This window comes from Telopea speciosissima, chromosome 1 (assembly GCF_018873765.1).
Source record: "Telopea speciosissima isolate NSW1024214 ecotype Mountain lineage chromosome 1, Tspe_v1, whole genome shotgun sequence".
Classification (NCBI taxonomy): Eukaryota; Viridiplantae; Streptophyta; class Magnoliopsida; order Proteales; family Proteaceae; genus Telopea; species Telopea speciosissima.
This window is the reverse complement of record NC_057916.1, coordinates 50,603,999-50,619,844: the sequence shown is the minus strand read 5'-3', so window position 1 is coordinate 50,619,844 and position 15,846 is coordinate 50,603,999. Positions and strand designations below refer to the sequence as shown.

At 38.2% G+C, this 15,846-nt stretch overlaps 1 protein-coding gene across 1 annotated transcript in view; it reads left to right on the top strand.

Annotated features, from left to right (window-relative positions):
- Nucleotides 1-1,254: 1,254 nt before the first annotated feature.
- Nucleotides 1,255-15,846, top strand: part of LOC122650855 (ubiquitin C-terminal hydrolase 12-like) — a 42,951-nt gene continuing 28,359 nt past the window's right edge. Inside the window, exons 1-15 of the mRNA XM_043844231.1 lie at nt 1,255-1,389; nt 3,587-3,650; nt 3,871-4,012; nt 4,111-4,248; nt 4,327-4,378; nt 4,956-5,228; nt 5,335-5,535; nt 5,616-5,697; nt 5,802-5,917; nt 9,430-9,524; nt 9,912-9,990; nt 10,523-10,600; nt 10,719-10,946; nt 11,053-11,172; nt 14,964-15,086. Coding sequence (XP_043700166.1) covers nt 1,255-1,389; nt 3,587-3,650; nt 3,871-4,012; nt 4,111-4,248; nt 4,327-4,378; nt 4,956-5,228; nt 5,335-5,535; nt 5,616-5,697; nt 5,802-5,917; nt 9,430-9,524; nt 9,912-9,990; nt 10,523-10,600; nt 10,719-10,946; nt 11,053-11,172; nt 14,964-15,086 — 1,926 coding nt within the window. The remainder of the gene's footprint in view (nt 1,390-3,586; nt 3,651-3,870; nt 4,013-4,110; nt 4,249-4,326; nt 4,379-4,955; nt 5,229-5,334; nt 5,536-5,615; nt 5,698-5,801; nt 5,918-9,429; nt 9,525-9,911; nt 9,991-10,522; nt 10,601-10,718; nt 10,947-11,052; nt 11,173-14,963; nt 15,087-15,846) is intronic.

Sequence of the window (15,846 nt, the reverse complement as noted above, 5' to 3'; positions counted from 1 at the left end):
GGTGCTTAATCTTTTTCTCTGTCTACCATTCGTTAATAGTTAGGGCAAATACAGTTTGAATTCTCGATTGGTTCATGCCTTTTTCATAACCTTCGTTTTTTTTTGGGTAAAGTACACGTACCCCCCTATAATGCACCCAATGTTCCTCGTACCCCCCTAAGCTTCTGATAAGTCCACGTACCACCCCTCAATATTCCACGTACCACCCCTACTTTACCCCCTAATGCCAGATGAGTCCAAACTATTAAGTACCACCGTTAAGTGCTAAAAACTTGACCATTTTACCCTTTGTTCTATTTTTATAAATTTGAAAAGACCTAATTGCCCTCACTTATTTGTTCATAAAATGAATAGACCTTTTTGCCCTAATCTAATTTGAAAAGACCATTTTACCCTTTCTGTCCTTTCTTGAACGACCTCCCTCAACCCTAATCTCCCTTGCACTTTCACGATCACCCCCTTTCACGATCGAACTCCCTGAACCAGCGGCACCCCCTTTCCAACTTCTAAATAGTCGGTGGAGGAGAAGTGATGGAGAGAGAGAGAAAGAGATCGAGATCAATCAATTAAAGGAAGAAAAAGATAGAAATTGATGAAGATAGACCGTTTTGAAGGAGAGGATTTTTTGCAGAGATGTAGAAAGATTTACATAACCCACTAAGTTTAAGATGATTCTGCAAAAGATGTTATGAAGGAAATGAAAATCTAGTAAGATCTTTTAGAAGTGGTTTTCCTTTTCAAAAATTACCCATCTCTTTAAAAGCTTTGATCTACCACCTATGGAGGAGAGACTCATTTATGTTCTTCCTTTTCTTTCATTTCCTTCCTCCCCTGTGACTTCTAAGGGAGTAAGGGAAGGGTATGAAATGAAACTATGGGGGGGGGGGGGGATGAGGGAGGGAATAAGATACCCTAGTACAATCCGGGAGATCTTGAGCTAAGGTAGCGTAGAGAGAGGGGAAGAAAGAAAAGAAGGGTTTTATGGGAGTGACGAAAAAGGCCTTTCCCATTAATTCCCTCATTTTTCATCTCAAATAACTTGTGAGGCTGTGAAAAAGAGAGAGAGTCTTGAATTTTTCTTTTTTCTCTTTGATTTTACTCTTTTTTTTAAAAAAAAATCTTTTTGATTTTCTTTCTCTTGGAAGATTCTGTCGTCTCTTTCTTAAATTAATTATATTTATCCAAACTCAATTTAATATAAGAAGGAAAGCAGAAGAAGGAGAAGAAGAAGGAAAGCAGAAGGAGCAGAGAAGGATGGAGCAGATAAGAAGCAGAAGGAGCAGAGACAAAGCAGAAGAAACAGAGAAGGAGTTACCTGCAGAAGTTGTCGTCGCCGGAGAAGGAAGTCGTGGACGGAGCAGGGAGCTGGACGCCTCGCTAGAGCAGGAGGTTCTCCTCCCAAGCTTTTCGTTTCTCTCTCCACTGGGTATGCAACGGTAATATTAGGTTGGGTTAGGTTTTTAAGAACAAATAGTTGGGGGTAAAATGGTCTTTTTCAATTAGGTTAGGACAATACCTAAGTGAGGGCAATTAGGTCTTTTCAAATTTATAAAAATAGAACAAAGGGTAAAATGGTCAAGTTTTTAGCACTTCACGGTGGTACTTAACAGTTTGGATTTATCTGGCATTAGGCGGTAAAGCAAGGGTGTGGTACGTAGAATATTGAGGAGTGGTACGTAGACTTATCAGAAACTTAGGAGGGTACGAGGAATATTGGGTGCATTATAGGGGGTACGTGTACTTTACCCTTTTTTGTTTCCCATATCATTAATTATTCATTCTGCGTCAGAATTTGGTTCAATCTTTAAAACCCTAAATTGGTGTCTCTCTGTCGTATTTGCTTTTGTGATCAATCAATATATCGTTAGTTCTCACTGTATTATAGTTGAGTTTCATCTATTTACCGTCTTGGGATTTTGCTTCCGATGAGGAGGTTCTGAATCGACCTCAGTCGCAATTTCCCTAATTCTATTTTCAGTTTTATTCAATATTTAGGGGTTTTGTGGTCAAATGCTTAGCGCACTTAGTAGCTAGTGATGCGTAAAGGTCCATTGCTACCAGGAGATCTTGAGTTCAAGCTTCCTGGTTCACATCCTACATCTCCCCCTACCTATTAAAAAAAAAGGGTAAATTATAGATCACCCCCTAATTTTCAATTGAAACTCAGATCACCTCTTGGTTTTTGAAAAAACTCAAATGTCCCCCCTCTATAGTAACAGTATGCTGTTAGTTGTTAGTGTGAAATGACTATTTTACCCTTATACTAAAACATTAGATCAATACAATACTATCCTTCCTTTTATTTTCAACATTGATGCACGGGTGTAAAAATGACTATCTTAAGTCAAACCAAAAAGTGGAAAGACAATTTTAACTTTACCCTCAAAATTACCCCTGCGCCTTTCATGTTCACTGTCTTCGATCCTGATGGATTGCACCGGTAAGAGCACACTCTCCGTTCTCCATTTCCTTGTGCGTTGACGCACAGAAACCGCAGGAGACGATGAGATAACCGTTGGACTTCCTTTAACTGGACTTATTGGCGACGCCAAGACCCCCTCCGGTGCCGTGCTCTTACAGCTCGGCAATGGTGAACCGCACAAAACGGGTTGTTAACGACGTTTGGGGGAAACTGGAAAGGGACGTCGATACGGCTCCTGTGAGTTGATTACTAGACACATTGAAGTCCTGTAGCTTAGGGAGATTCAAACCTGTAATCGGGCCAAAAAACTGGTTTCCTTCAAGGCGTGGATTGAGAAGGTGAGTGAGATGATTGACTGTGACCGGAATCTGACCGGAGATGTTGTTGTAAGACTGATCGAGATGGTAAAGTCGGGTAAGAGACGGTAAGGACGACGGAAACTCGCCAGAAAACTGGTTGTAAGAGAGGAAAAGAAGCTTGAGTGCAAAGAGGTTAGAGAGGTCGAAAATGGTACCAGAGAGACGGTTTCGCTTGAGACTTAGAACGCGAAGCTGATTCAAAGAGGCTAACGGTTCGAAACTGCCACGGAGGTTTAGTCCTTCCAGAACGAGGCGATAAACGCGGCCACGATTGCATGAAACGCCGTACCAAGTGCAAAGGTTGACGGTTTCATTCCAGCTACTGAATGGAGTTAGGGTTTTAACAAAGGAGAGAGAGAGAGAGAGAGAGAGAGAGAGAGATCTCAGGCGACCCAGTCACCGCTGCAAGAGTTTTAACAATTCGGGGAGAAGGAGAGGGAATATTCCCTCTCTGATTCCTTGTTTTAATTAAAAAAAAAAGGTAAGTACATGTTGGGTATTTTAGTACCAAGGGTAAAATAGTAATTTTCTGTTCAAGGGTAGTCTAAGGTTTTCAAAAAATTTAACTGACTGACATCATCACTTAACAGTTTAAAATTAATAGTAGGGACTAATTTGTCATTTTGGGGTCTAAATCAGGGGGTGATTTGGGTTTTTTCAAAAATCAGGGGGTGATCTGAGTTTCGATTGAAAACCAAGGGTGATCTGTAATTTACCCAAAAAATTTTTTTTTTAAAGGTTTTCACCCAATGTACAGAACTTGATTTTACTGGATACAAGCTCTGATTGGTGATTCTTCTTGCAGCAAGAAGACGCCGCTATGTTGGTCCCTCATTCGTCTTTCGCTGACGGTCCCCAGCAAATGGAAGGTGATACTTTTAGTTGTTTTTAAGCATGGGGTGTGAATTTTGTGACGTAGTGTTTATAGTTCTATCTGATTTGATTAGCTCGATTCGTTGGACATGGACCAAATTTGCTTTTTATAATGATTTGGGAGTTACAGTTGGTTCCTATGTCTGTTAACGGTGACTGTGACTGTTCTCAGGGTTTCAATGTTTTCTCTTTTCTTATTATTTTGCTACTTATTAGTAGTTGCTCGAGCAGGGACTTCCATTACGGTTGAGAACCAGCCAGTTAAGGAGAAATTCAGGTGGAAGATTGAAGATTTTTCTAGTTTGAACTTCGATGAGGAGCACTACTCTGATATCTTCGCTGGCGGGGGTTTTTTGTGGTATATGCATCTGTATTCTCTTGTTTGATTTCTTCTGCAAATTGATGGATACTTGTGTTTCTTCCAATTAATCTCCGACCTTCCATTGATTTGGGCAGGCGGATGCTCATTGTAAAGGACCGAAGTTTTTTGTCCATGTATCTCGAAGTTGCAGATTCAGTGATTTTGCCTTACAAATGGTCTATTTGCGCTCAATTCAGCTTGGCTTTGATTTGTATAGAGGATGAAAAAAAAACGTTTATATATGGTATCCTCTTTCATCCTCTGTTGTGTCTTTTATCTGGTTGAATAAATGTCTTTGTAAAATCCTGCAGTTTTGCTTACCTAGGGAAAGATGTTGTTCTGGACGAAATTTGTGTTTCAGATGTTTATAAATAATTGTGAAATCTGCTTTATTTTTGTTCTGTGATCACCCAGGAGTTTTTCTCATGCATCTTTGTCACCGTACTCTCCGATGTCTCTCCTATTGCCTCACTGACCAGAACTTTGCTGAAAGTTCCCTTGGACTTTTGGTCGGCATATTCATAGTGAAACTACTTTTGTGATCGCCGTACATCATAATATTTCTATCGCTTTCTGAATACTTAGTTTGTACGATTTGACTCCCTATTGCCTCACTTGCAGGAACTGGGCCAAAAGAGTTCCTTTGGCCTTTATGTTATGGGCTCTGGTTGTAGTTGTTCTTGAGCTTTATAGGAGAAAAAACAATGTCAGTTTCCCATTTTACACCAGATGCCTTCCACTGCATAGGGTTATTTGTGTTCATCATTGTACTGGAAATCTGGTCTGTTTAGTATGATTTGTTCATAGATGTCAAATTAAATAATTGCATACAGGTTGGGACGATATTCTTCTAGCATGTGTGGTATTTGTGTTTCTTGTTGGAAAAAGAGAGAGGGATATTGAATATTGGCTACACCTATGAATTTGGTGATAACTCCAGTCTTTTACTTTGTCAGAGTCAGAGACAGATCATCAATTTAAGGCTCGAGCCAGTCGCCATGGTTTTCGGCGGTTCATCCTTACCGGTCAACTATACAACAGGGATACCGGGTATATTGTGGAAGACACACTAATTGTGGAAGCTAAGGTTGCTGTCAAAGCTGTTTATGACTCGAAAAAGGAAACAGGTTATGTTGGACTTAAGGAGAAAAGAGGAACTCGTTACATGAATTCTCTCCTCCAGACTTTGTACCATATCCCCTGCTTTAGAAAGGTTAAGTCTTGAATTGTTTTTCATGCTATCTAGTTGCTACTATCTTCCCCTGCTGCTTCCCCCATCCCTAATAACAAAGGACTGTATTTTATATTGTGTATTTCAGGTTGTGTACCAGATTCCAACAACTGAGAATGATATGCAATCAGAGTGCACCCCCCTGGCTCTTCAGAGCTTATTCTATAGGGTTCAGAACGGTGACAACAGTGTTGCGATGAAAGAGCTTAGAAAGTATTTTGTATTCAAGAAACATGATGTATTGGAATTTAATAGTGTTCTTTTTCAAATGCTGGAAGATAAAATGAAGGTGCATGTTGCTTTTTCGTCGGCACGTTTTATAAGATTTATAGAGGCAAACTGAACTTAGCATTTTATCTACTGGCTCAGGGAACTGTTGTGGAGGGTAGTGTACGAAGGTTGTTTGAAGGGCACTATGTGGACAAGTGTATGAATGAGGTATCCTTTTATGGTATGTGTTTTAGTTTCAGTATTAAGTTGGTTGTCCAGGTTAGAACTTTATGGTCTTAATCAATATTCGTACATGGTAGTCAAGTCTATATATTTGTGCAACAGGTATTCGGCTTGATGTCAAAGGTTGTAGAGACGTCTTTGCTTCTATTGATAAGTTCGTGAAAGATGAATGCCTCGAGGACAGTAACAAGGCTTGTGATGAGCAACGTGGGCTACAGGTAACATGCTATCTGTTCATGGTTAATGGTGAGCAGTGTAGTAAGGTGGGAGCATTTGATGCTGTAGTGTAGTAATGTTTACTTGTTATGAAACAACATGGACTACAGGTAACACACCATCTGTTCATGGTTAATGGTTAGCAGTGTAGTAATGTGGGAACATCTCAGGCTTCAAACTGACGGGTTATAGTCTTATAGAGGCTTCCATGCCTGTCCTGCGTCACACTGTATTATGTGTGTAAAGCATTTATAATGAGCATTTTGAGTAAGAAATCAAGCTCTAGATTGGTTTTGAAAGTAAAAAATGACTTCTATTAATCAGTACCTTTCTCCTTAGTTCTGTTGAACTCATTTGTAGTTGCCGACACTAATGACGAGCATAAAAGACATTTTTCAAGTTCTATCATTTCTAATGTCTTTTTGTTTATTAATTGGGCTCTTCTTTAACTTTCTTTAGATTTAGTCAACTTGTTTTATATTTAATTGCATGACATGATGACGTAAACGCAATCACATGTTTGATGACTTTTCTGAAGATGATTCTTAGAGGAAATGTTTTTAATTTGATTTTTCCAGTATGTTAGGCCATTCATTGACTTCCCTGCTGTCCTTCAGCTTCAGCTAAAACGGATCAAGTATAATGAATGGGGTATTTGTGTGTCAGAAATATGCTTCCTTTTATTCTATATTGTGATTTGTTTTGTATGGTTGCTACACAATTTCACCTGTTTATTTCTTTGCTTGATGTGTATTTGTAGAAAACCTAGGACCTGTAACCAGCATCTTTAGAGAGGAGAAAAGAGAGAAGAGAAGATGGAAGAAGTCTCTGCAATAGATTATGTTATGTCTTAATAACGTGAGAGTAGTCTCTTCTCCCCTTGTCTTATTTATAATAAAATCAATAAAAAGTGACATTAGAAAAGGAAACTAATTCCTAATCAGACAAGGAGGGAAAATAGGAAACAAGAGAATCTAACCTAGAGTAGGAAACATAGTAAAGAAATAGAAACTACCCTATGTAATCACAATAGAGACAAACCCCCTACTTGTGATACATATCTCAACACTCCCCCTCAAGCTGGAGTATACATATATCAAAAGAAAGCTCCAGCTTGGACCAATAAGAATAGACTCCAGTTAGCACAGAGAGAACTCTAATCACCATAAAGCACACATTCCAAACATTCCAACACTCCCTCTCAAGTTGGCGCATAGAAAGCACACATGCCCAACTTGAACGAAATAGGACGAAGCAGCATTCTAAATTGTCACAACAGTGTCTGGCAATACTTCGCTCTCCCTCTCATGGCAAATACAACCCAATAACTAAAGATACCCAATGGTAGTGGATGAAGGAGCATTCCAAATTGTTACAGCAGTGTCTGGCAATACTTCATTCTCCCCCTCACTACAAATACAACCCAATAACTAAAGATACCCAATGGCAATGGTAGAAACAAACTGGTCTTCAATGTTTTGCACAAATGTTCTGCAAGGTTGTGCAAGTTCTGCAATGTTTGCAAGTTTCTACAATGTCTGCAAGTTTTTGCATGTTCTGCAATGGAATTGTACACAATCTCCCCCTCACGTGTAGTAGTACACAAAGACAATTAATGGAGATGATGTAAGTGACAATGGCAAAAAATGTAATTTTTTAGAATTTTCCAAAGGTGCTATGGGTAATTAAAAAGGAAGGAATGGTAAAATTATAATTTACCAGAAATTTCCAAAGGTGTTATGGATAAATACCAAAGGTAAGGGATATGAAGGGAATTTGAATTATTGCAAGGGGAATGGCAGAATTGCAATTAAATTGAAATCCAAGGGGCACTTGGTAGATAATACTGTAACAGTAGCTATCAAAGGTAAAAGGGAGAGTGGCAATTTGGTAAATAATCAAAGCACACACCCCAATTAAGAAAAGATTGGCATGCTGGTAAATAACTAGAATTTTTCAAGGGCTTTTGGTAAACAAAAAAGCAACGGGATGCAGCAATAGGAATTACTAGTTATTAATTAGGGACAATCTTGGAAGCAAATGTAAATGATGGATAGAAGCTGAATTAGGGTTAAAGGCAAGGGCAAATTAGGAAAGTAATAAATAAGGAATATAATAAACTGTGGATTGTATGGCTGATATGATAGACATGGGGGACATGTGTGACATAGGGGACAGAATTGACATGAGAAAATAATGAGGTTTGAGAAACCAAATAAAGTAAAAGAAACCCATCCATCCTAAACGAGACTGCATACCAATATACCATGTAAGAAGAAATAAAGAGGGTGTGACCACGAGCAATGGTAATTTGGTAAAAGGCAAAGCAGAAACTACCAAGATAAAAAAGAGGGTTGCGTCTTCAACCTTGCAACCGAGAAACCAGGGAAAGAACGACTTCAACCTTGCAACCGAGAAATCAGGGGAAGGAGGCAGCGTCAGAGACCGGATTCGAGACAGAACCCAATATCCTCTTCTACTTCAACCTATCCGGCGGAGATCAGAAACCTCTAACAACCAACGAACGAGAACAGTGAAGAAGATTTCTTCTTCCTCACGACAAGCAAAGAGAAACCGACCAAAAATTGGGCAGGTCCTGAACTTCAGCTCCTCGATCACCTTCAAATTGAGAGAAAAGAAGCAACTACAGTCCAGAACCAGGTTCTTCATTAATCGATCAACAAATCAGTATGTAGTCTGCAACGTATCTCAGCGGAAGAGCAGAAATCAGATTTGAAATCTGATGTAGAGTTTTCAAAATCGAATAAATCTTCAACGGAGATATTCAAACATCAACGATTGGAACCAGCAGTAGCAAACCAGAGTAAAATCAAATAATTCAGCACCAGCAGTATACGAAAGTCATACGAACTCAGTACATGAAACCCTGGTTCTTCTTCTTCTATGAACTGGGGTTTTCTTCTTCAAACCAGAAACCCAAACAGACTCTCAAAACGGCAATCACGAATAGGAACAAGTACTGGTTACAACAGCTTTGATACCATGTAGAAAACCTAGGATCTGTAACCAGTAACTTTAGAGAGGAGAAAAGAGAGAAGAGAAGATGGAAGAAGACTTTGCAATAGATTATTTTAGGTCTCAGTGACGTGATAGTAGTCTCTTCTCCCCTTGTCTTATTTATAATTAAATCAATAGAAAGTTACATTAGAAAAGGAAACTAATTCCTTATCAGACAAAGAGGGAAAATAGGAAACAAGAGAATCTAACCTAGAGTAGGAACATAGCAAAGAAATAGCAACTACCCTATGTAATCACGATAGGTACAAACCCCCTACTTATGATACATATCTCAACAGTATTGTCTTGTTCAATCATCATTTGTTTGGTTGAACCATTATATTATTTTGATTTTTTGCACTGTGAACTGAATTTTTTTTCTCAATAATAATACTAACTGTATTTCTTTTGCTGGGAGAGTAATTTCATCCCCCAATACTTATTTGATATTCTCTTCTAAATATTGTTTTTGATTTATTGGCTTTAATTGTTGCAGAGAATTGATCATTACGAGTATCCTCTGCATTTGAACCTCGGAAAATATTTGTCGCATAAAAATCAGGGAGTTGATGACATTTATACACTTCACAGGTATTAATCATATCAGGATTGACACTGTCTGGATTCGACCATTAAAATATTGATCATCGTTTGAGTGATGTTATCAAAGGCAGTACCCAGTGCACAAGGCTCCCACGTTTAGTAGGGTCTGGGAAGGGTTAAATCTCGCGTTTGAGTGATGTTATTGGGTTGTTGAAATTCCTTGGTAAATAAATTCCTTGCTTGATTGTTGTTTGGTGAGTAGTTTTGGATTTATGTAGTCTGACTGTAATATTCTTTTTGTTACTGTATTATTGTATTATACTTAAAAAGTAGGATTTAGTTCTAACTGTATTATGTATTATACAGCTTTACTTTAAGGAATTGCATTATTTTTTCCCTTCATCCTGCCCCTTACTCATCCATGTTTGTTTGCAGTGTTTTGGTTCACGGTTTTCTGTGGGAACGAGGACCTCATTATGCTCTTATCAGGCCAACCCTCTCTGATCAATGGTGTGTTAATTTTCCTTGAAATGGTGGTGTTTGTAAGCGTTGGACTGTTTTGAAATTTAAGAGTATTGCAGCGACTCGTATAGAGGCTTTAATAATTTACTGCTGTCTGTTAAATTGCAAGTGTTTTGCCATGATTAGGAGATTTCTATGAATTTATTGTGCTTGATTGTGAGTGGTGCTGAACCTATCTGTATTCTGCCATGTTTAGGGCACTTGTAGGAATAAACTATATTTCATCACCCATTCTGCTCTTGTAAACTCATAAGCTGGTTCGCTAGCTTGAACTTTATGTTAGTTACAGTGTCTTATTGGTAGTTTTTCTTGATATTGGCTTTTGACCTTACCACTGCTCAGATGGGGTTTATTGTGTGGGTTGAAGCATTGGCTTGTGCTGTCTGATTCATGTTTTTGTGAGATCTTAATGCTTGACTGCCTCCTGATTCTGTATTATAGTTTCGAAGTGCACTGGTCCAACAGATTTGTGAGTTTATTAATCATTAATTCTCAATAGTAACATTTAAGTTTTTATATTCAAGTTCAAGTTTGATGATGAGCGGGTAACAAAAGCTGATATGAAGATGGCCTTGGAAGAGCAGTATGGTGGTATGGAACAGGTGATATTCATGCAAAAACATATGCTTATATGTACACTTTCTCCAAGGATCCTTCAGCTAGCATTTCATTTTAACATGTTCTCATCCTTTTCACCTTTTCTCCAAACAATTGCCGTAGACAAAATCTGACTCCAGGTACACTCCGTTTGATTCGATTATGCATACCATTGCCTACATGCTTGTCTATATACGTGAAAGGGACAAGGAGAAAATATTTTGTGACATGGATGAGAAGGACATAGCGAAAAACATTAGGTTAGGACACTCGTTGTGGAAGCGAGAACAGGAAAAAAAAGAGCAAGAGAAGAAGGAAAAGGCAGAGGCTGATTGTATAACAATCATAAAGGTAAAATATATGCAACATGGATTTTTGAATCATTGATTGTCTACCCAGAGGTAGAATTGGTGAACCACTTGCTTTTCTTACTAAAGTAATTGTTTTGTACCATTAGGTTGCAAAAGATGAGGATCTCAGGGAGCAGATAGGGAGGGATATTTATTTTGATCTTGTGGATCATGATAAACTCCTGAGCTTCAGTATTCTAAAAGTAATGCCTTTTATAGATTTCAAGGTATACAGTAAGTGTTTGCATTGCATCTCAGGAAGTTTTGCCTCTAGGGACAAGGCTTTGTTGAGTTGAGTCGAGCCGATATACTGGTTCTTGTTGAAACAATTTTTTGATGGCCTATTTTCTATTGCCATATAGAGTGATTCTTGACATGCTCAGTTGGCATATTATTTGTGAGAGTTAATGGAAAAAAGAGGCAAAGTGCCGATGTAATATCTGTAGTTTTTCTTTCCTCGTGGGAAAGGGGGTGTTATGTTATCTTGCATTGCAAATTACAATATTATACACATTAAATATTGCATAATTTCTTTATATTGGCTTCATTGATGGGATTTTGACATTTTTGGTGGTTCTTCCAATCTTAGTGTGGTAGTAGTGTTGGTGTATTCAGAAATTGTGCTTATGTTGGAATTTACTATGGTAGGGAATTTTTTCCTTTTAAGACATAGTTGTTACTCTGTCTAGGTGAACCTAGGCAACCATGGTGCCCTCCAGCAAAGGGTGCCTGGACCCTTATGCGGCATTACCTTGACAACTATGTTTTAATAACCCATTCTTCCATGTATGCTTAAGCCATATGCAATATTTGCTATTATATTTTATGATTTAATGCTGATGATCAGTGGTTTGGGTTGTAGTGTTGGTGTTGCGTTTGTATCTTGGTGTTAGATCAGTTGGACCCCAAAATTAGCTTTTCTCAGTACCTGGCCTAATGTGTTGCTTATGAGGGTTAAAAAGGCAAAAAGAAGAGATTGGGATAGTGGTTCGTGGAGTGAAAGACAACGTTGGGTTCGATAATATGAAGTGGCAGCTAAGCTCTATCTGAACTACTTTTTGTAATTCTTTACCCCCTACCTCGCGTCCTACTACACAAACTCTATTATCCTCTGTCCTAAGGGATCAACATTGATGGGTTAGTGTGCCTAATCGAGTAGGAAAGAGAAGTGTTGGCCCTCATTGAGATGGGAAGAAGTTTTGATCCCATATATTTCAATCTGTATCACTTTTAGATTGAAAATATATATTTTCATTTAAATGTGAATATGCAGGTTGAAGGCTAAAATATGACAATTAACACACTCTAGGAAATGAATTTTATCTTAATTGTGCTTGTATTTTGAGCTTTATGTTGTGGATTTTCCCCCTTGAATGGAATTAAGAACAACTTTTTCTGATATTGGAGTACGAACATTATCTCAACTTCAAGAAGCATGCAAGTCCCTAAAGCTTATCATCTTTGTTCAAATTTTATTTACTAGATTGGAGCAATGTTTGGATGATTATACTGACAATGTAGGGTGTGAAACCAAACTACCAGTTTGGGGGTTTCTTGTTTTTTTTTTTTGTTGTGAAAAACATATTATCAGTTATACTTGTATTTATGCTTGAACAAGTGTCCCCTAAAGTCTCATTGCAGAATTCTTAGTATTTCCCATATTTCGTTACAATTTCCAAAATTGTACAAAATTTCAACTCTTTTGACCCAGATTCTGACCATTTTCACTGAATATTTGATTTGAACATGGGTCAAGATCACCTATCCTGTAGAAAATTCAAACGTTGCTGTCCTTTAACCATTTTTCATGTATTATTGATGAGCATTTCTCATCCCATCCTCTCCAAGCTTGTACCGTGGGCTAGATTCTTCCTTGATAGGCCTTGCTTCCATTTTCCACCCCCAATGATTCTCCCCCTCTCCTTTTCTGGTCTTTTTCTCTCATTGCTGTATCAAAGGGATGTACTTGGGGATATACAAGCACATGACTATGGCTACCAAATTTCTCTAGAAAGAAGCCCAACCCCTCCATATTCTGAGACTGCTGAAGTCTGTAAATTGTGAAAATATTGACATCAACATGGCTCAGTAATGTAAGACCAGTTTACAATAGCAAAGCACTACATGTCAACAGTAACAAATTATAGCGAAATACCAATAACAGAATTTGATAACTCACCCTAACAGTAAATAGATAACAGAGTATGTACTCTATTAATTCCTCAACACAATAAGAATTGGTATATATAATCACAGGTTGCAAAACTCAGGACCAGACTTGACTTGTCGGCTTGCAGTAGAGGGTTAACTTCTACCAGAAACTATGCAGTCATCAAAATAGTAAGTAATGGAATTGATTCAGAAATTCCCAGATGTGGATGATAACCTGGTTGAAGGTAGGTAATATAGGGGTAAAACAATCATCAAATTCTCAGCAAAAATTAATGGAATTGATTCAGAAATAGTTTCTAACTGATATAGGCAATCCTAACCATGTTTATCAAACTATTGTCGAAGGGGTTGTAGTGTTGATTGAACACTCAAGGCTTCAGCAAAACTTGATGGGTGGATCTGGATTTCAAAGGGTTTGAATGTTTCAGCAAAACACTATAGGAAAACTGAGCCAGAGGGTGTCTTCTGTTCTTCTCAGGCCATCAACTAAAGCTACAACAGCAGGATACTCTTCTAACGAACCAGTAAGGCATGCAGCAGCAATAAAACACCTACAATTGGATCTCTGAGATGCAAAAGAATGGCAGCAGAGTATCAAGTGGAAGATAGGGTAAGAAGACAGAAAGGATGGAATGGTGGATCGAGTCTCACTCTCACGGTCTCACCTAGGTATCTTACCTACAGGGTCTGACACCTTACTGTTCCCCACAGCCATTAGGAAAAGCTGTACTCAATTTTCATTCATAAACCACGAGGGGGAGACTCTAAGGTCTGGATTACATATAGCCACTGTTGCTACTTGGAAATAGAAAGTAAACAAATTAGAAAGTCTTTAGAAGTCTCTTACAAAGCAACTAACTAAGATCTTTAGATATGAACCAAAATAGAAAGTGAATACAAGACAAAATAAAACTACTGTCCCCTACGATTCTGGTTTTGAGTGAATCAGCAACACCCAACCCAGAAGGGTTGGCCCAAAGGCTTATGAACCTTGTCTACTTAATTAGTGTTGTGGACCTGGCCCCTTGGGTTCCAGCGGCTATATTTCTGGCCCAGGAACCTGTCCGTATCACTCAGTTGTGCATCAGCTCCAGAATTTGAGCCTTGTCTGCAAAAACTCTTAACTCACCGTACGTTCCAAAAACAGTTCATCACATACAGAACCCCAGTGAGTGTTCCTTCAATATTCACTATTCGTACATTCCAAAAACAGTTCATTACATTCAAAACCTCATTGAGAGTTCCTTTAATATCGACTATTTCGGATTTCTGCAGTAGCTGCACATCAGTTTCTTGAAGCTGTATAGGCTCATTGAAGGTCTACACTATGTTCCCCGAATGCCATGGGCAAAGTGTCCCAGGTGAATAAATGGCATACAGATTACTCCAAATAACCACCATTAGGCTTATATTTTGTAATCTGTGGATCTCATCCCTACCAATCAAGTGATCCACCATCAATTTCTTTTTGGGTGAACATAGTGCCCTAGGTGCATAAATGGCATACAGATTATGTTCATCCTTTTTTCTTTTTATTTTTGGTTTCCCCTTATTTTTTGTTGACGTACTCAATTCATTAAAAAAATGTTCATTTTAACAAAGCTCTCTTGGTTGAATTCTTATTCTTGAATTATTTTCAGTTGATGCAACCACACATTTCAATTTCTTGACCAAAAATCTATTTGTTCACTTATTTTAATAAACCAATCTAAATTGAAATAGAAATCCAACCATAGAGAGAGAGAGCCTTTGACCATAATTCTATTTCATACATGCAGAGAACTTGGAATAATCAAGTTCTTATTTTTCCTTTTTTTGTTTATCTAACCATTGAAGTGGTTTACAGGAATATGTTGCTAAAGAGTTTCGCATTCCAGTGATGTTCCAGCGCTTTTGGTTGTGGGCCAAGCGTAAAAATAATACCTATCGTCCAAGCAGGCCATTGACTTCTCAGGAAGAACAACTATCTGTAAGTTCTACTATCATATTTTATTTGTTTTCCTAGTTTTCAGCATCTCTATTCAGAAGTTTTCATGAATCTAGTACATGCATTGCTTTATTTCTTGCTGCCTCTTCCCTTCTAAAATAAGTTATCATGAGTCCAGTCATAGATGCATTCTTTACTTCTTGGTGCTTTCTATTAAAGCAAACAAGGTGAGTGACCTTCTCCACTTTACATTCAAAGTGATATTACACAGTAATTGTCATCTTGTTTTTTGTTGATGGGGGCCCTTTTTGTTTTGTTTTGTTTTTCTGTGTGTCCATCAGCTGGGATATATGCATTCTGTAGGTGTTGAATGAGTTAGATTCATTGCTGTGGTTAGGGATCCTTCACTTGATGAGAATTTCAAATTGCAGAAAAAAGGTTTAGAGTATTGATTATAAATCATTGATGAGAAAAATAATGTTTTTCTCTGCTCACCCTAATGTAGTCCTAGATAGGGGCAGTCCCACTAGGAGCCAGGTAAACACTGATTCCAAGACTGTCTGCTGATTGAGGCAGATTTGGGTGTTTTAGGGTGAAAACTAGGGTTAGGTTTTAGAATTTGGGGATGGGTCTTATATGGTTTTAATAGGCAGGCCTAGGGGGTTATTATAGTATAAAAATATCAAGGTTTAGATAGGTTTGAAAATTCTGCAGAATTATGGTTAGGGTTTCGGGTTTTAGAAATTAGGAAAAGGGGTTGAAATTAGGGTTTAGGTTGGGATTTTGGGGTTGGGTTTCTGGT